Raw genomic sequence first — 25,587 nt, forward strand, 5'->3', positions numbered from 1 at the left:
ATGGAAATGCAACTGATTTTTGTAGGTTGATTTTGTACCCTGAAACTTTGCCATAGTTGTTGATTATTTCTAATGGTTTTCTGGTGGATTCTTTAGGGTTTTCTATGTATAGAATCATGTGGTCCACAAACAGAGACTTTTACTTCTTCCTTTCCAATTTGGATACCTTTTATTATTTTTTCTTTCCTAATTGTTCTGCCCCAAACCTCCAGTACTATGTTGAATAGGAGTGGCGAGAGTAGGCACCCTTGTCTTGTTCCTGTTCTCAGAGGGATGGCTTTCAGTTTTTCACGATTAAGTATGATGTTGGCTGTGGGTTTGTCATATATGGTCTTTATTATGTTGAGGTACTTTCCTTCTATGCCCATTTTATTGAGGGTTTTTATCATAAATGGATGTTGGATCTTGTCAGATCCTTTCTCTGTGTCTATTGAGACAATCATGTGATTTTTATTCCTCATTTTGTTAATGTGGTATATCACATTGATTGATTTGTGGATATTGAATCATCCCTGCATTCCTGGTATAAATTCCACTTGGTGATGATGTATGATCCTTTTAACATATTGCTATTATTTGATTTGGCAATACTTTGTTGAGAATTTTCGCATCTATATTCATCAGCAATCTTGGCCTGTAATTTTCATTTTTTGTGTTGTCCTTGTCTGGTTTTGGTATGAGGGTAATGTTGGCCTCATAGAATGAATTCAGAAGCATCCCATCTTCTTCAGTTTTTCAGAATAGCTTGAGAAGGATAGGTATTAATTCTTCTTTGAATGTTTGGTAGGATTCCCCAGAGAAGGCTTCTGGACTTTTGCTTTTGGAGGAGGGTTTTGTTTGTTCTTTATATCTCTTTACGTGTGATTGGTCTATTCAGATTCTCTGTTTCTTCTTGGTTCAGTTTTAGGAGGTTGTATAAGTCTAAGAATTTATCCATTTCTCCTAGGTTATCTAATTTGTTGGCATATAGTTTTTCATAGTATTCTCTTATAATTCTTTCTATTTCTGTGGTATCTGTTGTAATTTCTCTTTTATTTTTAAATTTTATTTATTTTTTACTTCTCTCTTCTTTTCTTAGTGAGTCTAGCTAAAGGTTTGTCAATTTTGGTTATCTTCTCAAGGAACCAGACCTTTGTTTCATTGATCTTTTCCGTTGTTCTTTTTAGTCTCTGTTTCATTTCTTTCTGCTCTAATTTTTATTATTTCCCTCCTTCTGCTGACTTTGCACTTTGTTTGTTCTTAGTTTTCTAGTTCTGTTAGGTGTAGTTTAAGATTATTTATTTGAGATTTTTCTTGTTTGTTGAGGTAGGCCTGTATTGCTATAAATTTCCCTCTTAGCACCACTTTTGCTGCATCCCGTATGAGTTGGTATGGTGTGTTTTCATTGTCATTAGTATCCAGGTATTTTTTTATTTCTTCATTGCTCCAGTGGTTGTTCAGTAGCATGTTGTTTAATCTCCACATTTCCCAGCCTTTTTCTTGCGGTTGATTTCTAGTTTCATAGCATTTTGGACAGAAAAGATGCTTGATATGATTTCAATCTTCTTAAATTTATTAAGCCTTGCCTTGTTTCCCAACATATGGTCTATCTTTGAGAATGTTCCTTGTGCACTTAAGAAGAATGTCTACTCTGCTTTTTTTGGATGGAATACTCTCTCTATATCTATTAAGTCCATCTGTCTAGTGTGTCATTTAAGGTCACTGTCTCTTTGTTGACTTTCCATCTGGATGATCTATCCATTGATGTAAGTGGGGTGGTGAGGTCCCCTACTGTTATTGTGTTGCTGTCAATTTCTCCCTTTAGGTCTGTTAATAGTGGTTTTACATACTTGGGTGCTCCTGTGTTTGGTGCATATATATTCATAAGTGTTATTTCCTCTTGGTTGGAATATCCCTTTTAGCCTTATATACTGCCCTTCTTTGTCTCTCATTGTCTTTTTGTCCTGAAGTCTGCTTTGTCTCATATAAATATGGCCACACCTCCTTTCTTTTGCTTACTGTTTGTTTGGCATACCATCTTCCATACCTTCACTCGGAGCCTATGTTTTTCTTTAGAGCTGAGACGTGTTTTCTGGAGACAGCATATTGTTGGGTCTTGTTTTTTAACCCATCCAGCCACTCTGAGTCTTTTGATTGGAGAATTCCATCCATTTACATTTAGAATGATTGTTGATATATGAGAGCTTAATATTCCCATTTTATCTCTTGTTTTCTAGGTGTTCTGTTTTTCCATAGTTTATCTTCCCTTGTATTTCTGACTGCCATTTCAGTTTGGTGGTTTTCTGTGGTTTTCTCAACTTTCTCTTTATTTATGATTTGTTGCTCTGTTCTGAATTTTTGTTTAATGGTTCCCATGAGGTTTGTATAAAAGATCTCATAGATGAGATAGTGCATTTTCTGATAGCCTCTTATCTCCGTTAGCCTAAGCAGGTTCCAGCCCTTTACTCTTCCCCTACTGAATTATTGTTGTCACAAATTATTCTTTTTTGTGTTGTATGTTTATGACTAAATTAAAGTGTTTATAATTATTTTTGATGCTTTCCTTCCCTTTATCTTTTATGTTATAAGTAAGCATTTGCTAACCTGTCTGATAGAGAGCTGCAATTTTCTCATTTTTTCTATTTATCTCCCTGCTCAAAGCTTTGTAAACTTTGCCTTTTGTTACAGATAGGTGGGTTTCCTTCATCATTTCTTGAAAGGCAAGTCTAGTGGCAATGAACTCCCTCAGCTTTTGTTTATCTGGGAAAGCTTTTATTTCTCCATCATATCTGAAGGATAGTTTCACTGGATAGAGTATTCTTGGCTGAAAGTTTTTGTCTTTCAGAATTTTGAATATATCATTCCATTTTCTCCTAGCCTGTAATATTTCTGCTGAGAAATCTGCTGAAAGCCTGATAAGGGTTCCTTTGTAGGTTATTTTCCTCTGCCTTGCTGCCCTGAATATTTTTTCTTTGTTATTCACTTTTGCCAGTTTTAACATTATATGCTTTGGAGAAGGTCTTTTTGCAGTCATGTTATTAGGAGTTCTATTGACTTTATGTACTTGTAAGTCCAGAATGTTCCCCAGGTTTGAGAAGTTCTCAGCTATTATTTCTTTGGACAAGCTGTCTGTTCCTTTCTCCCCGTTCTCTCCCTCAGGAATACCAATAATTCTTATGTTGCTTTTCCTAATTGAGTTGTATATTTCTTGAAGAATTTCTTCATTTTTTTAAAAAACATCTTAGGTCTCTCTCCTTTTCTATATGAAGCATTTCTATATTTCTGTCGTCTAATTCACTAATTCTGACCTCCATAACGTCAACTCTATTTTTTTTGGTTTATGGATTATTTTTTATCTCATTAATTGTGTTCTTCATATCCAGAATTTGTTGGGTTTCTTTTTTCGAATTTCAATCTCTTTCTGCTCATTAATTTTATTCCTGAGCTCATTAAACTGTCTTTCTGAGGTTTCCTATAACTCATTGAACTTCTTTAAGACAACTATTTTGAATTCTCTGTCATTTAGATTGTAAATTTCTGTGACTTCAGGATTGGTTTCTGGAGACTTGTCATTTTCCTTCTGCTCTGAAGTGTTTCTGTAGTTTCATGGTGTTTGATGAATTGATCCTTTGCCAGCCCATTTGTGGTAGTATCAGGTCACAGATTCCACTTGCCACCACTGGTGGGGAGCAGGAGATGTGTTTTCTGATCCCACCCCTCTGCTGGAAGTTGTGCAGATAGGGCTGTTCCACATTTGCACGGGCTGGCTGCAGCTGCTCTGCAGGTTGCACAGGTAGATGGGTCGTTTTCCCATGGGCAGGGCTACTGCGCTTGGCAGGGGACGCACTGAGCTGCTGTGCTAGGTTGAAGGGGTGCCTACATGGGGGCTGAGCCACTATTTGATGGGTCCTGGAGGCTGCTGTGCTCTGCAGATGGAGCACCTTCTGAGTGGGGCAGGTGCCTTCTTCCCAGCACTGTGGTCAGCAGGCAGGCATCTTTGCACAGGCTGAGCCGCCACCACTTGGTGTAGATCATTCCCACCAGCGGGGCTACCATGGCATGGTGGGCACTCCTGCAGGCTGGGCTACAACCCAAAAAGCATTCTTGGGAGCCGAGCTGCCCCCATCTCCTCTTACAGTCACATTGGCCACTGTGTGAGGATCCACAACCTGGCTGGCTGCTACCAGGGAGGGAAAGAGAGATCCACTCACCCAGTTCCACTACCTCCCAGGGATCCAGCCCACCTACCTTCAGGTGCAGGGCTGCATAGATCTCTCAGACATCCTGTTGTGCTGTGCAGGCATCCTCTGGTAGTCAGTGAATGTCCATTTAGTTGTAACTTAGAGAGGAGAAACAAATGGAACAATTCACTCCATCATGATGCTGACATCACCTCCCCAAAGTCTATATTTTTAATCATTGAACTGTAGATAAATTATATAAATAGCCAAGAAAAGACACAACTCAGTAGTTTTGTTACTAAAAAGGACACAATCCTTTAGTAATGCTAGTGATGTTAATACAGACAAGTGTGTCCTCACCATATGCCAAGCACAGTAGCCCAAATATTTTTCATGATTATTTCTTTTGTTACAAACTTCAAAAATCTCTCCTTAATGAGAAAATAAGTTCAGTTGAGCTTATCTGCTGTAATTCTCTTATATCATTGGTGCTCAACTTTTCATATATCCAGAAATCACTCTATCAAAGAATCTCCACCATGCTAGAAACAGAAAGCCCATGTTTCCCAAGAAAAATCTATGTTCACTGCATTCTCTTACATCTTGAGTGCACTTGCCTAGACTTCTGTGCACCCCAGGTTGAGAACCACTATCTTAAAAATCATTATGGTATGATTTAACCTGTAAACTACCTAGCAGGTAAGAGAAGTATGTTTGTCTCAAACATGCAACTATCCATTCAAGTAAATATACCTCTAATTGCAAATGAATCTAAGTATGCTTGCTAATTTGTTGTAAATCCCAGAATAGGGATGGCCAACATATAGTATGAATGGTACCATTCTCATCCCCTGTACCTGGGAGAGACTCCTTGGCATTTTCTCATGGAGCCCAGCTGAAGCTCAGCATTTTTTTCAACATAGCTCTCTAAGCAGTCATCACCAGTTGATGGGAAACTAATTTTATTTGCTATCCCTGTTTTAGAAGGCACAACTTTATAAAATAGTTAAACATCTTTAGGGGCTAAAAAACTTAAATCTAGAATTCTGACATGATAGAGTGAGAATTCTGTATGATGACCCAGCTGCCTTTCGTTGCCTGTATTCTGTCTGATCTCCAAAAGAACTGAAGGGATTCCAAAAAGCCAGCGAGGGAGCAATGTGCTGTGTAAAAAGAGAATACTCAATTGGAACCCCGTACTGAAGATTTTAGCACTCTGACTAAATTTTGCATAGGAATTCTATCCTAAAAAAAGAATTGCCATCTTTTACCTAATTTGGTTGACTAAAGCTGTTTTTACAATAATGACTGATTAAGGGCAGAGAAACTGCAGTATTACAGTTTTACAGGCTTGATGTGAAGCTAAGCATAATTGTAATATCACTGCATTTACTGTTGTTATCACTCCCATTATTCAGAATCCCATTTACTCAATTCACAAAAATTAAGACCCTTTTGCTCTCACAGTGAAAATGTTGGAATAAGGAAGAGTTTCTGTAGCCGTCCTGAGAAGGTTTCAGTAAGGTAACAGAAATATTTATAGCCTAACAGATTTTCTGGTGAAAAAGGCAATTCGTTTAAATCACCCAAGAAGATATTATGCCACACAGATTATGATTTTCGGTTATTACTGTGTTCTTAAAAAATTCAAATCCAACCAAATAGTAACATCATCATTTCCATCTGGGCTGTCAATTAGAATGGCTAACGTCAGTATGTACTGATTCAGATCCCCATCCTATCTTAATAGATAAGAGGCAAACAAGTATAATGAGCAGTTAATGAGAACTTTTGGTCAACCAAGGGAGAATAATGTACATTTTTTAAATCAAAGTTTAATGTAGAATGCAGAACTTTTTTTAATTGCATAGAGTCACAGCTTCTATTTGCAAATTTCTATTTCCAGATGCTCTCCCTTTCTCATTTTTTCCTTTCTTTCCTTTCCCCCCTCCTAACACAAAAGGATTGAGACTACTAACAGAACTTTTTTTCTCTTTCACATCAGATGCAACTCCAGTAGTACCTTCACGGGCAGCAACTCCAAGATCTGTAAGAAATAAGTCTCATGAAGGAATTACAAATTCTGTAATGCCTGAATGTAAGAATCCTTTCAAGTTAATGATTGGATCATCAAATGCCATGGGAAGGCTATATGTACAAGAACTGCCTGGAAGCCAGCAACAAGAACTCCACCCTGTCTACCCCCGGCAGAGATTGGGCAGCAGTGAACATGGACAGAAATCTCCATTCCGTGGCAGCCATGGAGGCATGCCCAGCCCAGCGTCGTCAGGTTCCCAGATATATGGAGATGGCTCAGTCTCTCCAAGGACTGACCCACTTGGAAGCCCTGATGTTTTCACAAGAAATAATCCTGGTTTTCATGGAGCTCCCAATTCTAGTCCTATTCACCTGAGTAGGACTCCTCTTTCTCCACCTTCAGTAATGCTACATGGTTCTCCTGTACAGTCATCCTGTGCAATGGCTGGAAGGACTAATATACCTCTTTCCCCAACCTTGACTACCAAGAGTCCAGTAATGAAAAAACCAATGTGTAATTTTTCAAGTAATATGGAAATACCACGAGCAATGTTCCACCACAAACCACCCCAAGGCCCACCTCCCCCTCCTCCACCTTCTTGTGCTCTTCAGAAAAAGCCATTAACATCTGAGAAAGATCCACTTGGCATTCTTGACCCTATTCCTAGTAAACCAGTGAATCAGAACCCTGTTATCATTAATCCAACTAGTTTCCATTCAAATGTCCACTCTCAGGTACCTGTGATGAATGTAAGCATGCCTCCTGCTGTTGTTCCTTTGCCAAGTAATCTCCCTTTGCCAACCGTAAAACCTGGTCACATGAATCATGGGAGTCATGTACAAAGAGTTCAGCATTCAGCTTCAACCTCCTTGTCCCCTTCTCCAGTGACATCCCCAGTGCACATGATGGGGACTGGAATTGGAAGGATTGAGGCATCGCCCCAAAGATCACGCTCATCTTCCACATCATCAGATCACGGAAATTTCATGATGCCACCTCTAGGACCCCAGGCCACTTGTAGTGGTATTAAGGTTCCACCCAGGTCACCAAGGTCAACAATAGGGTCCCCAAGGCCATCAATGCCATCAAGCCCTTCTACCAAGTCCGATGGACATCATCAGTACAAGGATATCCCTAACCCATTAATTGCTGGAATGAGTAATGTACTAAATACCCCAAGCAGTGCAGCTTTTCCTACTGCATCTGCCGGAAGTGGTTCTGTAAAGAGTCAGCCTGGTTTGCTGGGAATGCCTTTAAATCAGATCTTGAACCAGCACAATGCTGCCTCCTTTCCAGCAAGTAGTTTACTCTCAGCAGCAGCCAAAGCACAGCTAGCAAATCAAAACAAACTTGCTGGTAACAACAATAGCAGCAGTAGCAATTCTGGAGCTGTTGCTGGCAGTGGCAACACTGAAGGACATAGCACTTTAAACACCATGTTCCCTCCTACTGCCAACATGCTTCTCCCAACAGGTGAAGGGCAAAGTGGTCGCGCAGCACTAAGAGATAAGCTGATGTCTCAGCAAAAAGACTCATTGCGGAAAAGAAAACAGCCACCTACCACAGTGTTGAGTTTGCTCAGACAGTCGCAAATGGATAGTTCTGCAGTTCCTAAACCTGGACCCGACTTGCTAAGGAAGCAGGGTCAGGGTTCATTTCCCATCAGTTCAATGTCTCAGTTACTACAGTCTATGAGTTGTCAAAGCTCTCACTTGAGTAGCAATAGTGCCCCGGGTTGTGGGGGCTCAAATACTGCTTTGCCTTGCTCTGCTAACCAGCTGCATTTTACAGATCCCAATATGAACTCCAGTGTTCTTCAGAATTCACTGACACAGAACATACCTTTAAGAGGGGAAGCCGTGCACTGCCACAATGCAAACACTAACTTTGTTCACAGTAACAGTCCAGTCCCGAACCACCATCTTGCAGGTTTAATAAATCAGATTCAGGCTAGCGGGAACTGTGGGATGCTCAGTCAGTCGGGCATGGCTTTAGGAAATTCATTACATCCCAATCCACCTCAGTCAAGAATTTCAACGTCCTCCACTCCAGTGATACCAAACAGCATTGTTAGCAGCTATAATCAAACAAGTTCTGAAGCAGGTATGGTTTTATTAGAAAAAAGTACCCAAAGGTACTAAACTTTTCTACGTTTTTTAAAATTTGTACCAAAATATTTATTATGATAAGAAATGATCCTTTCCCCATTGTGAAATTCTCATCATTTCTTTAGTATTTATAATTTTATTTACAGAATGCTAGGGATTTGTCTATTAGAAAAAAATAGCCAAGAGGATTCCATGTGTTTCCGTTATTTGTTGTCAATCTGTGTCATTTTGAATATTGTTCAACTTTCAGTTGGTTTTATAACCATTGGACTCTAAACTACAGAAGAAGCCATAGAAGGCAGGGTTTCCTGGTTTGTGAGACATGTACTTGGTCTATGCCAATATAAAAGCCGTTTCCCGTAGCTTTTGTTTGTATTCAGGTAAATGGAGCTCATCTTGGAAAACCCAAAAAGGCAAAAATAAATGGATTTTTTGTTCTTGCTGCTGACCAGAAATAGGTGAATGGATAGGAAAAGGTAACTAGAAGTTGTATGATGTAGAAAGCTGTCTTCTAATGTGTTTTCTTATTCTAGTTTGCTATCCTTTATTATTGTTTGAGAAAATTCAAAAATGGTTATTGGCTCCTCCCTTTTAAAAAAAGGTAATAATTTAAGTTTTCTAATAAAAAAAGGCTTGAAAACCTGATTTCCAGAATTTTTGATCTTGAAATTGTTCTACAATTTTCTTATAGAACTAAACCTGTATTTTTACCATTGACATTAAGGTTTTGAACCTGAATTGATTATATCTCTTTGTCCACTATTAATGAAGGAGATAAATTTACTTAAAAGTAGACACATTAGAAAGAACTGTATTTTGTGTAATAGAATCCTCAGAAATTGTTAGAAAAAACAAAACAAGCACTAAAGAGGTGAATTCATTGAGACATCAGAAAATTTGACCATGAAAACATTAGAAAGAATACCTAAAAGCCAACACTAATGGTTTGAATGATTTGTGGCAAATGACAGAGAGGAAATAAAAGATGATAGTAGAAAAGATATTATTCAGATCTGAGAACAGTGGGCTTTAAAAACCAGATTGCCACTGGAAATGAGAAAACTGCTGAGGCTTTTAATAATAAGCTATTGTGTAGATACGTATAGACTGCATTATACCACCATGCTGGAAAAGCATTATAAGCTACATGTCTTCATTGCTGATAGTAAAATCAAATGTTTTCCTTCCTGGTGTCATTACTTATACCTGCCATCCTCCACAGCCTGTGTTATGTGTTATGTTTTGATGTCAGTATTTAATGAAGAATTGTTCATCGGCCTCTTGTGTTAAAAAGAATATAAGGTGGAGAAGATAATTGAAATGATTAGTGCCTTCTTGATATTCTTAGTCTAAGGAACCTCATGAAACTATTTTTTATGTGTTTAACAGGATACTTATTCCAAAGGGGCTTCCAACTTTTCAATGACTCATAATCCTTTTTAGATAATTCCACACAAATGAAAATTTAATCTTACTCATTTAGCAGATTAAAGTTACATAAAATCAGTCACTATTCAAAAATACACCATATTTATTGAGCATACCTTCAATCATATAGATGAGACATTGTTAGTCTCATTGTATTAAATCTTTAAGTTTTGATACCCCTTACCTCAACTGACTTTGTTTCAGGTCTAAGTTCATATTGCAAAGTGTATGTATTTTATTAATGATGTATTTCAATTCATCTACAATGGAAAAGACCAACATTTATTTATATTCTTATTTCTTCTGGTTGTTAAGTTTAGACTTATTTTATATAGTCTTGGATGTGTATTTTCTTGTTCCACGCATCTCTGTAAAACATTGAATCTGGATTGCTAGTGCTGGGATTGTCAAAACACACAGGTTGAAAATTTATTAATATAAGAAAAGTGTTAGCATATAAATAGCTAAAAGGGACAAGAATAAATATCTGGTAATGATATGGATGTGACCAATGATGTGTAAGCTAACAGAAAGCGTATGCTTGATAAATACCTAGGTCAGTAAGAATTTTTTAAATATTAAACCTAATAAAATTAAATACTAATTAATGTACATAGATATGATGTGCAGCTGGTTTTGAAAATGGGTAGATTTACTAATTAATGTAACTTTTGATGAGCTAAATATTGACAAGGTCTCTAATGCCATGTTTCTTTTTGATACGTAGTGAACTGTGTCAACTAAGTATACTGTCACTGTAATTGCTTAGCCCAGATATTTATTTACACTGACATTTATTCATCCATCAAATAAATGCCAAAGCTGAGCATTCAGAGTTAGACAGCAGATGTCAGTCACAGCTATCCCTGTAGGTTTTGCTGGGTATTCCTAGCATACCAGTAAGAAATGAGAAGAAAAACACATTTTATTCTTAACACATTGCTTATAGCTATCATTGAGTACCTATTATGTGCCAGGTGACTTACCTATAGGATTTCTAATTTGTGCAGTTTTCCAAAGTATAAGGGATTATTGTCCCCATTTTACAGATAACTGTCCAAGATCATACATAACTGAATTAAGGTTCAAAATCAGGTTCCTCAGATTCTAAAATCCATTTTCTTCCCAGCTGTTCTTCTTCTAAGTTCTTCATCTGAAACATTCAGTGGTCCAAAATACTGTTTTCACTTTCAAAATCTTTAAAAATGTCCAACACATAATGAATTAAAGCACAATGATGATGTTAGAAGCCACATTTGTAAATTTTTGATGCACTTTTAGACAAAAGTCAAGTTATTGTTGCTTTCTCTCTTTGGACTCCGATATCATAGTTTACAATGATTAGAATGTTTGTGTCAATACAGATGAAATGCCAAAAATATCAAGAGAACTGCTCCCCACTTTGTGAATCACATTTGGTGACCTTTATTTTAATGAATTGGTATCACCTCACTTACTCAGATAGGAATGAGTTTCCTAGTGGGTGATGTGTCAGTAAACCTTTGAAGGAGACGACTATGCAGATGCGGGTCTTGCCATTCCAAGCATGATAGCACAGTGAGGGTGAAAGAGACCCACAGGTAATGTGGTCCAACTCTACTCTGTGGTCACAGAGCCTGGACGGAACGCAATCCAGTGCCTTTTTTCCACTCTCCTAAGCAGCAGCTCAAAAATGTTACATTAAGACATCAATTAAGACAAGAAATCACTTGCTCTGAAAATGCTTAATTTTTTTGGTAATTATTTTCAAAAACTTCTTTTAAAGAGAATTTTCCTATCATAAATAACCCCAATAGTGATTTTTTAGGCCTATATGTGAGTTCTATGGGACACATTTACAAAATGTATTGCAACTCAGGTATGGGAATTGGAGGCAAAGACAGTAAAAGATAAAAGATATGATATATGGATAAAAGATCTGAAATGCTTAGAAAACATTTCTAAAACTCACCATACAAGGCTTTATTAATTCTAGTTGATGTTTTGAAATTGCCTTTCCACTAAGGCTGTCTAAACACTTTGCATTGTAAAGTTTACAATTCTGTTAGCCTTTTGGACATCAAATAACAAGTAAAGTTGAATATTTCCATGTAACAGATTTAGAAACTGACCAGTAAGATACTTGGTGACATTCTTCAAGTTATAAAGCAAAGCTCTGATGGATCTGGCAGCCAAACCCCAAAGTTCCTGATTCTTAGTCCAAACATTCAAACTGCTAAATGCAGGTATGTTCTGAAATCCATTAGTAGTAGACATTTAAAGCAACTTCTCCGGTTATGAAGAGAGACAAGTTTCAGCATTTAAGTGGTTTCCAGCATATGTCCTGTGGTGTTTTGGTTTAGGGAGGAATCAAAAATCAAGTGCCCTTGACTGGCAAATTCCATCAGGCTCATGCCTCCTTCGGGCGTCTCACTGCTGCCAGCCCGCTGACTATAGAACAAAGACACACCTGCCAATAATCCAGGCCTCTGCAGAGGACCTAGCCCTGTCAGTGGCCACATGACAATCCATCCCTTCCATGGCCCTCTGGCTTTTCACAATTTTCAGAAAGACAAAAAGATTTAAACTACTCTGCTAACCATCTTAATAACTGAACCTGTTCTTCCTCCAATGTGATAAAATCATTAAATACAACTTTTCACTTTAAAATACTTTTTATATTCTATTTTTTTTCTGATAAAACACATTTAATCACCTCTTCTAAACACATGAAAATATAATCCTCTGATGGGGCAGAGTATGAGTTTGTACCAGAAGAGAAAATAATTCAAACATTTATTTGCCTTAACTCTTAAAGATATACAATGACTAACAAGAATATAAATAAACCTATGAATAGATACATGTTCATGGATATTTCTATATATTTTTTAAAGCTCTGGGAAAGAAGGTGTTTTTCTCTCAGCACAAAATACATTTGATTGAAACTCAGTACAGCCATTGATATGGTAGGTATAAGGAAATGAAGTAGAGACCACAAAAGAACACTTTGGGTAAAAGACTGTAAAGTAATGAGCTTGGTTTTTTGTTCTGTGTATTAATTTATTCTCAGAACATGCCAGTAAAGAAAATAAAGGGAAATTTTCATTCCCTACATTTGAGGTTATAGGTGCAAAAAGGTTATGAGATAAAAATGCTCGAGCGTGGATTGTGCTATATAGGTTAGCCCTCTCAGGATATGGGAAGTTTGTGTAGAAATAATATTCTAGTCTTATATAGACTAACATAGAGTGAAGAAAGGCAGAAGCTCCTTTAAGGTTGTGACAGAATTAATAATAGTTGCTATTGAAAGTATTTCCACCCAAAAATTTGAATGCCTAGATTTTATCCCTCATCTGATGCACAAGGCTTCTAGGTTAAAAGTTGCCTTCTGCTCTTGTTTTTTAACCAAATACCAAAACTACATTAAATTCTTGGTTGTATGATAAAAATCTATGTCTATTCTTTTGGGTTAAATTTTTGCAAAATGAGCCATATCTTCTTTGCTGTAAGATATTTTTACAATAGACAATGTCTTGCTGTTTAAGAAGGTTTCCTAATATCAGGGTTACACCACTTGTTTTGTTTACATATTCCAGGTTTAATATTTCCTTGTGTACAAAAGAAGGAGTTAAAATATGTTTGACTTTAGACATCGAGTCTATGTAATCAAAGGTGATAACTCAGAGTGGTGTTATATGTTTGCTGATTCAATGATTTATTTTGTACCTTTCAAGAAATAAATTGCCCCAGTGTGCAAATTGGGAAAATTTTATTCCACTGCAATACACTAAGCTCACTTATAAAGCCACTAAAAATCTTTCAGTTCTCTAGTGGATGCATAAGCTGTTACTTACTAAAATCAAGTGGTCTGAAAACCCTGAAGCGAAGTAGCTTCTGAAAGTACCCAAATTCTAGGCAGTAATGTTAATCTAAAAAAATTTGACTCATTAAAAATAATGCTTAAAAATATTCCTATAGTGTCATCAGAACAGATTTCATTTCCACATGCATGTAGTACTAAATAAATCAAATCATAATGTTCTGACTTTCTAGGAACTTATATCAAACAACATTAATGCCAACCAAGCAAACAGTAGAGTAAAAATTATTTTCTAAGAATTATACCTCCTGCAAATTTAAATTAACAACTCACCTTTTTACAGATAAAAATGGAACTAGACAACAGAAGCCTGAAGTAGTTACTGAGATACTCCTAGGATAGGAGCTAGTCCAGGGAAGTTTGGAATATCTATCCAAGACTCATGGGAGAGAGTATTTATCACAAACACTGGAGCAGGGCTCCTGGGCTGCACAAGTGCACAGGGACACCTTTCACCCTATAGTCTGATAAATATGCTTCCTGGAGCACAACTCCATAGACCATCCCCCACAGAGCTGCGCAGCTCTGAGCCCTGATCCTAAAGTAAACTTTTTTTACTTCTTCCCACAGTAAGAAATTAACTTGCATTACAATCCACTAGAGATATGTTTTTAATGTATAACAAATAAAAGTTTTCTGGAAAAAACACATTACATGTGATGTACTCTGATATTTTTGACCCATTCTGTCTTATCCTATCTTGTTCTATTTCTTTTTTTTATGACAGTCATGACCCACTGAAAAGATTTTATCACCCATTAACAGGACATGACCCAGCACTCTTATATATAAGTTAACAGAAACAGTTTCCACAAAATAATACCCAGCTACCCAATGGACTCTTTTTTTCTTTTCTATTTCATTTATCAAAATGTACTGGTTAGGGCATACTAAAGTGATTTTGCAGCCTCAGATAGGTTTAAATGCTGTCTTAGAATATTCATGAGGCAATTAACTCAGCAAATATTTATTGAGCACCTAGTATGGGCTAAGCACTGTTTCAGCTGCAGATAAAATAACATACAATGGAAAGATACAAAGTTAACTGTATTAATAATCTAAAAACTCTTGCTCTGCTCATTAAGCAAAATGAGATAAAAGTTACAATTGGGATATTGATGAAGCATTTTAACTTTAGCATATTCCAAGAACAGAAATCCTACCAAGCAAGAGACTTAACCTCTTTTCTCAACATTTGTTTCTTTACAATAAATATTAACAAAAATGCGATAAAAAACATTTGTTTAAAAAAGCCTTTTGTTACTTGAGTAAACAAGGGAAAAATCTCAAGCATTTTTCATTTATTCCAAGTTTTCAGAGTAATTCTATGTGTCAAGAGAGGAAACAAATGATGAGTAGCCAAAAAAAAAATCACATTTCTTTTTCTTGTCTGACTCCATTACCACCACAAGTCTGACCTTGATATAGTCATTAACTACTGAGACATCACATTCCAAGATTCAAGCTGCATCCGTGTTCTTTCCTCCTCCCCAGCAGGTTGGCCCTGATGAGGGTCTCAGACAATGCAGTTGATCCCTTCCCTCTCAGCTCCTAAGTGCTTTGGTTTGGGGTCCCTCCCTCCCTTCCTTGTAGAGAACAAATAGCCACTAGTCCCTAGGGCTTCCTGCCTATTTCTGGTAAAGGAATGCCAGGAATTTACATCAGGATCCAAAGCACAAAGATAGAGATTGATATGTATAATCAATATATAAATACATATTACCATGCCATTACTAAGGCTTGGGAGGAAAAAAGTTATTGAACGATCTAGACTTCCTCTAAAAGTTATCTTTCAATTTATTTTTTTAAAATCAATCCTGTAAATATAGAGAAAATTCTATGGGATTGAAAAGTGAATCAATTTATTAGACACATTAAGGCGTGATATTTTCTCTTGTCTCTAGGAGCGTTCATTTTAAGGATTACCATTGGCCCCGTTTGCAGTTAAAGTACACTTGCCAGAGCAAATGATAAAGGTCAACTGGTGAAGGAGTACCTTCTATATGACTCATTTCTTAGGCTCTTGAATTTTATGGTTAAAAATCAGTATTTTGGCATATCAATTTAGAAAAAGTTTTCTAGCATAAAGTAGTATTTATTCAAAATTGGAGCTATAGATCAAAGTGTGGTATAACGTTTTTAAACACCTCATTGGTCCACTTGATATGAGCTTTATGCCCTCTTTTGTACATGTACAAAGACATGTACAACAATATTGTTAATACTTAGCCAGCCTTAGATGAGTGTAGCATGATATTAGCAACCACTTTTCTCAAAGAATATTGGTGGTGAAGAAGAGAACTCTTAAAGAGGTAGACATCACTTTTGTTTTGAAAAGCAGTTTTAAATAATAAGGCAGATAAAACATGTCAAGAATGAAATTAGTAGGAAAATATCCTTTAAAAAATTTTCTGATGCTATTTCCGTATACATACATATATAACTCACACATCGTAAATTATATGTGTGTGCAAAGAACACTTGATATCTGGAAATCTACCCCACCGAGCAAGTTCCCACCATTGTTTCCTCATTGTACTAGACTGTCTCAATCCCTGATTGGGTGTCTAGGCACATGATATGGCAACAGGAAAGTTTATTTGGGTGTCTTTCCAATCTTCTCTCCTACTTCTTTAAAAACAACAGAGACAATGAGAAAAAGAAATTATGCAAGTTCATGGTGCTGCTGGCTCATGTGAAATAATCATTTTTTCCAACTAAAGAACTTCTGCAACTTACTAACTTGTTCCAGGCTCCCACCTGCCTTTTGGTTATTTAACTGCTAAATGTTTAGTGAATAGTTTGCCTTTTAAAAAACTCTTAGCAACTTTCCCTTTCATTAGACTAAGGACAAAACATCTTGGCTGCAAAAAAAAAAAAAAAAAAAATCAACTTTAAGAGAACATTTTTCCCCACAACAGACCCTAAGTTTTTTGTGCAGAACTATGAAGTACATTCACCAAAGAGTGCCTATTCAAGGTTAAGTGGTTCAGAAATAAGCAATCCCCAATTTCCCTCCAGCTATAAAAATTCAAGTCCTCCTTGAATGACCCCAAGCATTAATGAGTGACTTTAACAGCTCAGAGTTCTTTGAGATGGACCTGTTCCTCTGTAATGTGATTTTGACTCCCTGGAGCACCTGGGAGTCTTCTGAAATAACTCATCATCTTCCGGCCATCTCCTTTCTAGCGTCTCTTATTTCCTGGCATTGGACCAATACACTGGAGAGTCGGTTTTCACTTTCTGCACAAATGGGTGGTGTTCTCTCCCTTTCTCCACATACATATGTGCCACACACACACTATCAAATGACCTGATTTCTAGAAGTTGAGCGCAAGTTTTGTGATCTTAATAGACTCATTCAACCAACCAGCATTTCTTTAATGCCAAGCATATGCAGATATGGAGGGAATAAGTGATCCTTGCCTTTAATAGTTTAGAAAGATGATTTCAAATTTCATCACTGCTTGTCTAAGGTAGCAGGTTTAACCATGGGTAGGAGGGCTGGGTGTGTGGGAAAGCAGCATGCAATATTTTCAGTCCTATTTCTTTGTTCTGAGTATGCATAGGACTCTATTACCCTCCATGCACTTTATTATCTCCTTGTCTTTCTTTTTAAAATTATTTTGCTTCTACTTAGAAGTCCTTTCTGTCTCTTTTCCCACTCTTAAATCCAGATGAAATGTTACCACTTGCTTAGTTTTCCCTGACACCTTCACTTTTACAATTGTTACATACCTGTTATAGCTGTTAGTATATTGCACTATAGTTACACTAGCTATATGAAAAAAGCTTTAAAATTTCCTTGTTCATAATAAGCTCTCAATAAATGTATATTTGAGGGAGCAAAAAAAGAGACAGGGAAATTTGTGTGTTTATCACTTTGCCTAAACTCACAGTTCCTGCAGGAAAGGACAGGGTGTTGTGGTTTTGTTTTGTTTTGTATCACCATTTCTATCCTTTTGTTCAGCAGAGTATACCTGTTTGTTGAATTGATCTATTGAACATTAGCGAAAATAAAAAATAGGCCTTGATCCATGTATTACCCTTAAAAAGCTTGTGGTATTCATCACTTTCTTGTTTGTAACACAAAAATAAACCCAGAGTAACTATATTTTCTTTATTGTCATTCCTCAAGAATATTTAAATAGAGAACTTTTAGAATAATATCCCCAAATGGCTACTTTCTTGAATCTTAAGTATGAGTGCTTCTCTCTTACAAAACAAAGATAGAAAAATAATAACCTCAAAGGAAATCCTTCATCTACAAAGCCTTGCCATATATACACTAGAGTATTTTGAAAATGTGCTCTGACTGTGGTTAGAGGAATGGTGATCTGTATATTTAAATATGTCGTCATTATTTAGCAGACAGGAATAAAGACAGAGATAGTGATTACTAGTAAGTAAGAGTTTTTATTAGCTTGTTTAAAAAGATGATCTTCAAGTGCAAATAAAGCACAGTACCTATTTATGGAAATAGCAGCAAGATTTAAGAAGCAATGAAATGTTTAAGGTGTTGAGTATTTTATTACAAATCTGAATTAATATTTAAAAAATTGTATATCATATGCCTACTTCAGCATTCAATATGTTCTTACCCTACTCTGTGAACATAGTCATTATTTCATGATAATAGTTCATAAATATTTATATATTTTCAAACAGGGTTTTTTTAAATCTCATTCTTGAAATGAAACAGAGAGCTTTTAAAAAAAAGCAAGACATGACAGCTGGGATAAATTGCAAAGTCATGCTATAGGAATATTCTATAAGGTGTGTTGGATATGCTGATTTATACTTACTACTATCACCACATCACCACTACTAACTACAACTACTTATGTCAATAATAATGATGACAATGATTACTCCTTTTATTTGTATAGACTTTTGCACATTACAAGCCTTTCACTTACCTTTTTTGATTCTCATAACAATCATACCAATGATGTTATGAGATCCTAAGGATTTTTCCTTAGGAAAAATTCAAAGGTAGGAAAGTATCATATGCAGAAAGATGTTCATCCCTGTGTTAGAGAAAATGATGAAAAAATCAAAATATAAATGCCAACTTTATCAGAATGGTTCAATAAGTATAGTCGATCTGTATGCTATGTGGTTAAAAATATTAATACAAAGTATATATCAAAAAGGAAAAATTCATGTGTTACTACATCAGGAGAAAACAATATAAAATTACATTTGTACTACTATCACAACTATGGAAACATTTCATTGTGTTTGGACAAGATCTCAAAGGTAACATAGTCAAATATAAAGTTTCTTGTTATGGCATAGCACAGCAGTAAAGTGTTTGAATTATTTTAGATTGTCAGTAACACTGGTATTGTTCATTATACCATATACATGTTTAATATAAAATTAAATGCATATGCTTGTAATAATAAATATTTGCCAAATACATGTATTACATAAAACAATGCACCCCTTTAGAAGACCTTTTTATGAAAAGATGATTGTAGGTTCCTTTTTAACAGAATGTGATTCTCACCCTCCCACCTCACCCCAGTGCATCTGGATCACCAGGGGTGATTTCAATGAATACTACTGCCCAGGCTGTACCCCAGGAGATGAGTTTTCTGCTGGTCTGGGATAGGGCCCAGGCGTTGTTTTGTTTTTGTGTATGTGTGTGTATGTAAGTACTCCAGGTAATTCTATTGTGCAGCTTGGATTGAGAACAACTAAAACAATTATAATAAGCAACTGAAATTTTATATTTTTAAATATTAAATTCCCTGAATTTTCATCTCTAGCATAAGACTTTCAGGATTAAGAATGCTGTCTGGCTGAAGACTGGTCTGATTTAAGAAATCATGAGTACAAAGTATCTTTATGCTATCATAGTGGCAAACATTTTAAAATGATAAGATAATGTTGGTGAGAAATGAGCACTGCCATACACTGTTTATGGAAATGTAAATTGAATGTGTATTGATCAACTTTGCTGGAGGGCAGTTTGATAATATGTATCCAAAACCTTAAAGATATATAACCCTTTTGTCCCTGGAATTCCACTTGTAAGAATTTATCCTTAGAAAATAATTGGGCATATTGGCAAAAATGAGTTAATAAAAATGTTTATCATAGTGTTGCTTACAATAATAAAAGACTGTAAACAATCAAAATATCAGTGACTGTAGGTTGATTAAATTATGGTATATCCACACATGATGTTAGTAAAATGTTTGTGTAATTAACGTGAGTTAACATGGAAAGATATTCACAATGTATTGATAAATGAAGAAAAGTTACAAAACAGCATGAATCCATTTTTGTTTAAAATATGTAACATGTATATATACATCTGCGTGTGTATATATGTACAGGTGGGGAAAGCCCAGAAAACTATACACTAAAATAGTAATCGTTATTTTCAAGATACTTTTTACTTTCTGTTTTATACTCTCGTGCATATTCTAGTTGGTTTTTTCTTTTCACCAAAAGCAAGTACTATAATTATAAATAAAGACCAAAAGCTTTTTTAAAAATGAAAAAAACGTATTTTGAAAAATGAAGCCTTGTTACATTTATCTACCAAATTGAATGAACTACCACACAGATTCCCCCATCTTCACCTTATCCAGCTATGAAAAACAAGCTATGTGGTAGTTAGAAACAGCTTTTTCTTAATATGCTAAGTTTCTTCAATATATTTATTTTCCAAGTAGATTAGGAAGTGTGAAGTTAAACTTAAGTTTCATTAACAGGTGTCAAATTATCTCTGATTACAATTAATCTGATTAAAATGAGCAAAGATGACTTGTAATGAATTAACTGAAATGTATCTCAATGTATTTTAATGGGGTTGTCTTCCTTAACATCTGTAATTAATAAATGGCTTGTGTTTTTTTCATTTTAGGCATTTCAGGACCATCATCCTCCATAGCCATAGCTGGCACCAACCACCCTGCCATCACAAAGACAACATCTGTTCTTCAAGATGGCGTTATAGTCACCACCGCAGCTGGAAACCCACTGCAGAGTCAGCTGCCCATTGGGAGTGATTTTCCCTTTGTTGGCCAGGAGCACGCACTTCATTTTCCATCCAACAGCACTTCAAACAACCATCTTCCACACCCCTTGAACCCCAGCCTCCTCAGTTCTCTACCTATCTCTTTGCCAGTGAATCAACAGCATCTCCTAAACCAGAATCTATTAAATATCCTCCAGCCTTCAGCAGGAGAAGGCAAGTCTGAGATCAACCTCCACCCTTTAGGTTTTCTCAACCCGAATGTAAATGCTGCTTTAGCTTTTCTCTCCGGTGACATGGATGGGCAGGTATTGCAACCTGTTCACTTTCAGCTCTTAGCAGCCCTGCTTCAGAACCAAGCCCAAGCAGCTGCCATGCTTCCCCTGCCATCTTTCAATCTGACCATCTCAGATCTTTTGCAACAGCAAAATACCCCTTTACCCTCATTAACACAGATGACAGCCCCACCAGACCATTTGCCAAGCAATCAGTCAGAGAACAGCCGAGCTGAGACCCTTTTAACCAGCCCCCTGGGGAACCCTTTACCAAGCTTTGCAGGCAGTGACACTACTTTTAACCCCCTGTTCCTCCCAGCTGTCACTGGGGCCTCAGGATTAATGGCCTTGAATCCCCAGCTGTTGGGAGGTGTCCTGAACTCGGCATCGGCCAACACCGCTAATCATCCAGAGGTTTCCATAGCAACTTCCTCCCAGGCAACCACTACCACAACCACTACATCATCAGCAGTGGCAGCACTGACTGTCTCAACACTTGGTGGGACAGCAGTGGTGTCAATGGCAGAAACATTGCTGAATATATCTAATAATGCTGGGAATACACCTGGTCCAGCTAAACTCAACAGTAACTCTGTGGTGCCACAGCTACTTAACCCTCTACTGGGGACAGGTCTGCTTGGTAAGTTAAATTTTTTCACAAATTTTTACAAAAGAAACGTTTTTCTAATTCTATTTTCTCCTTTTTAAAAACTCCATTTTGTCACACTATTTTTAAAAATGTTTTTGTTATGTCACAGCTTGCTTAAGGAACTAAATATAATAACACCCACCCACAACCATAGTTATACGAACATGAAAATGACTTTTTCCTTTTCCCCTACTCTAGCAATACTAAATACCATTTTAATCTGCTTTCTCTTCTAATTCTGATGCCACCTAAACCTAACCTACCCATCATTCTCTTAAGCCAAGTAGAGTCTTATTTTTCAAATAATAAAGCACAGGTACATCTTAAAAATAACTTTTATTTGAATTTTAGTTGGTGTGGCATCACAGGGTTAGTATGAGCAGCTGCACTGTGGATGAAAACAGTTTGAGGAAGTGTTTTTCCAGGTGATCCCTAAATAAACAAATCTAAATGTTTATCCAGCAAAATAAGAAACAAGGCATAAAAACATTCAAAGTTAAAATTTGCCCAAGTTCAAAGAAACAGACAACCCCAATAGCTGCTGCTAGATTTCCTCAGACAGTATTATTCTTTAGAACTTTGAGGCTTAAAAACAAAAATCCTTCATGTAGATTACCCTATCACAAAAAGTTAGAAAATGTCAAGTGTATTCAACTGATTGGTGAAGGTAACTATAATATAAAGTACAGAGATAGTGTCCACAAAGTCTGGAAACATGGGCAAATATACATGATATTATCAAAGACATCTTCAGTACATAAAAAAATATGTTTCCAGATTTTATGGACCTCTTTATAATACAGTTTAATTAGTTCTATTTAGTGTTGAAATCAAATAATCTAAAAAGCATTACAGATTTACATATTTCAAGTTACAAGACAATTTCTATGACATTATTCTCAAGATAATTTCAAAATAAGTTAATTTGAATATAAATTTAGTTTAATCCTAGCTAATTATATAATATTTATATTTAATGATTATGGCAGTGAATTCTTTTGCATTGTTAGCTTTCTTTACAATTTTAATTTCAGGTGACCCACCTTTTACTTAAAAACAAAATACATATTTCTAAACCAAATCCAATTTTATTTGGTGGTATTTATTGATGATTGTGGCTTGAGAAAAAAATTTTGTTAAAAAAAAGCCTGATCAAACTAACTTGTTTTAATCATCTGGTCCAATACTTATGATTACTAAAACATTTTAGGACTAATTTCAACCTTTAATTGTTGATGCTCCAATAAAAATAATTTCAAGGAATTGTATAACACTGAAGCTCAATATATAAAGATTGCCTAATCGATAGAGCAAAGACTAAGTAGTCTCTCCATGATATAAAATTTAAAAACTAACTACTGAAGATAAAATTAAATAATAAAACTATTCTTTCCTTACCACTTAGTAAGACTTTGAGGAGAAAAAGAGAAAAGAATTACCATGTAAGTCTAGTTTTTAGATTTTGTTTCAGAAATCCTCAGGTACAAAGATAGGCATAGGATCTCCAAAGAATCACATTGACTTACATTTTATGTTTTTCAAACTATAGGTGACATGTCCTCAATAAACAATACTTTGAATAACCATCAACTGACTCATCTACAGTCGCTGTTAAACAACAATCAGATGTTTCCTCCAAATCAGCAACAGCAGCAACTTCTTCAGGGGTACCAGAACCTCCAGGCATTTCAAGGACAGTCCGCAATTCCTTGCCCAGCTAACAATAACCCCATGGCTTGTCTGTTTCAGAACTTTCAGGTACTCTCCTTCCCTGGGTTACTTAAGCAGAAAACAATGTCTAGGTTTGTTTAAACACTTAATTTGGGGGAAGAGAGGAAAGAAGGAAGTTATGTGCCCTTTCACCTCTACATACTGTTATTTCTCAATAATGAATATTGTTAAACATTCCAGTCTTTTGTGTAAAGGTTATTTTATTTTGCCTGAAGCATCTCAGTGACTTTGGAGCTGAGAGTAAAAGCTGATCATGTTACCCTCTTAAACTCTTCTGTAATTTCCCATTACTCTCACGATTAAAATCCTCATCCTTAACATGCCTGCTTGGCCTCTATCTCCAGCCCCAGCTCTCTCCTCTCTCTCCCTGGTCTTCCCTTAGTTATACAAGCTGAATATATTCATGAAAGATTAAGGAGTTATATAGAAAGAGTAACACTCAATAAATATAAGAAGAAAATATAGGGAGCCAGCCCTGTGGCCAAGTGGTTAAGTTTGCATGCTCCACTTCGGCGGCCCAGGGTTTCGCCGGTTTGGATCATGGGTGCGGACATGGCACTGCTCATCAGGCCATGTTGAGGCAGCGACCCATATAGCACAACCAGGAGGACCACAACTAGAATACACAGCTATGTACTGGAGGGGCTTTGGGGAGAAGAGGAAGCAAAAAAAAAAATGAAGACTGGCAACAGATGTTAGCTCAGGTGCCAATCTTTAAAAAAAAAAAACAAAAAAAGAAAATATGGAAGTTTTTAAAAATAATCTTGGGTAGAGGAGGTTCTTGTGGTAAGACACAAAACCAAGAAGTCAAAAAGGAAAGAAAGAACAGAGTTGAATACATAAAACCTTAAAATTTCTATATGATCAAGGGTATTCTAAACAAAGTTAAAGACAAGTGGCAACCCGGCAAAAAACACTTGTATAATAATAGCAAATAATTGACATCTGTAATATAAAAAGAGTTCTTACAAATCAGGAATAAAAAAGATAATTGATTAGAGCAATAGATATGAACAGACAATTCATAGAATAAGAAAGATAAGTTAATAAACATATGCAAAGAATAATCAGAGTTATACAAATTACAACTTTAATATGTCCATCAAATTGATGATTCCCTTGCTGACTGCGGTGTGGGGAAATGGATTCTTTTAGATGTATTGTTGGTCTGATTGTATGCTGATACATTCCTTTTGGAAGGTAATTTGATAGGTTATGAGGTTTTAAATAGACATGTCCTTTGACTCAGAAGTTCAACTTCCATGTATCTATTTTAGAGAAATCTTCAAATGTGAACAAAGGGACACATACCAGACTGTTCATTACAACATGGTATGTGGTGGAAAAAATTAGAAACCAGTTAAGCGTCCATCAGTAGGGGAATAGTTAAATAAGTTATGCTATGTCCGTCTATCTGGTAGGTTAAAAGATCAGGTAGACTTGTATAATCTAATATGGAAAGATCCGCAAGATTGAAAGACTTCAATACTGTGGTATTGCAGAAAAATATTAAAATACTCACCATTTATGTGAAGGAAAGAAGGAAGGAATGAAGGAAAGAAGGGAAACTAGATATACACCAACATACTTTAATGTATTAAAAGTAAGTATCTGCAAGGATGCACTCCAGCAGTGATTAATTCTGAGAAGGGAAATGGGATTGGAGTGGGATGGGAAAGTACAGATTTGGAGGGGGTAGTAATGAGGAAAATTTTTATCTTTTTTGGCAATAAGAAAATATTCGTATACATCTTATATAATAAAATAATTTAGAAGGGAAGAGGAAGTGTTCAACCATATCACTGAAGAAAACAAGTAGATAAAGCCTGAAGAGAATCTATTAGATGTAGCAATTAGGACATCACCAGTGACTTGGTAGAATGCAGTTTTGGTGGAGAGGTGGGAGCACAAGCCAGATTGCAATAATAGAAGGATGAAAAAGCTTAGGAATTAAAGAGTGTGGATTACTCCTTCAAAAACTAACTATGCACATAGTTATATACTAAAGGAAAGAGCCCAAAAAAGTGGAAGAGATTGAACTTAAGAGAAGGGATAACAGATCAGGCAAGATCCTTGAGGAGTACCTTGGGATCCAGACGTAAATAGAGAACTTGCCCTCAGAGAGCAGAAGGGGCCCCTCATACACTGGGAAGCAGGACAGGATTTGGGACACATATAGTTGCAGGGAACTGTGTGCTGCTGGGGCCAGGAAATAGCAGAGTATAAGAATTACAAGAATTCTTGACCCATGAACTCCATTTTCTCTGTTAAGTAAGGTTATCTACTAAGAATAGTGCCGGAGATGGTATAGCATCCAGCTCGAAGATGTGGATGAAGATTTG

At 36.3% G+C, this 25,587-nt stretch overlaps 1 protein-coding gene across 5 annotated transcripts in view; it reads left to right on the top strand.

The window, feature by feature from the left end:
- MBD5 (methyl-CpG binding domain protein 5) overlaps positions 1-25,587 on the top strand; it is a 196,611-nt gene that overhangs the window by 145,491 nt on the left and 25,533 nt on the right. For 4 of the 5 annotated variants that reach the window (XM_046658752.1, XM_046658748.1, XM_046658754.1 and 1 more), the window contains 3 exons: positions 6,166-8,301; positions 20,480-21,505; positions 23,064-23,272. In XM_046658752.1, coding sequence (XP_046514708.1) covers positions 6,166-8,301; positions 20,480-21,505; positions 23,064-23,272 — 3,371 coding nt within the window. The remainder of the gene's footprint in view (positions 1-6,165; positions 8,302-20,479; positions 21,506-23,063; positions 23,273-25,587) is intronic. The other variant, XM_046658755.1, reaches the window with a different exon arrangement.

This window comes from Equus quagga, chromosome 4 (assembly GCF_021613505.1).
Source record: "Equus quagga isolate Etosha38 chromosome 4, UCLA_HA_Equagga_1.0, whole genome shotgun sequence".
Lineage (NCBI taxonomy): Eukaryota > Metazoa > Chordata > Mammalia > Perissodactyla > Equidae > Equus > Equus quagga.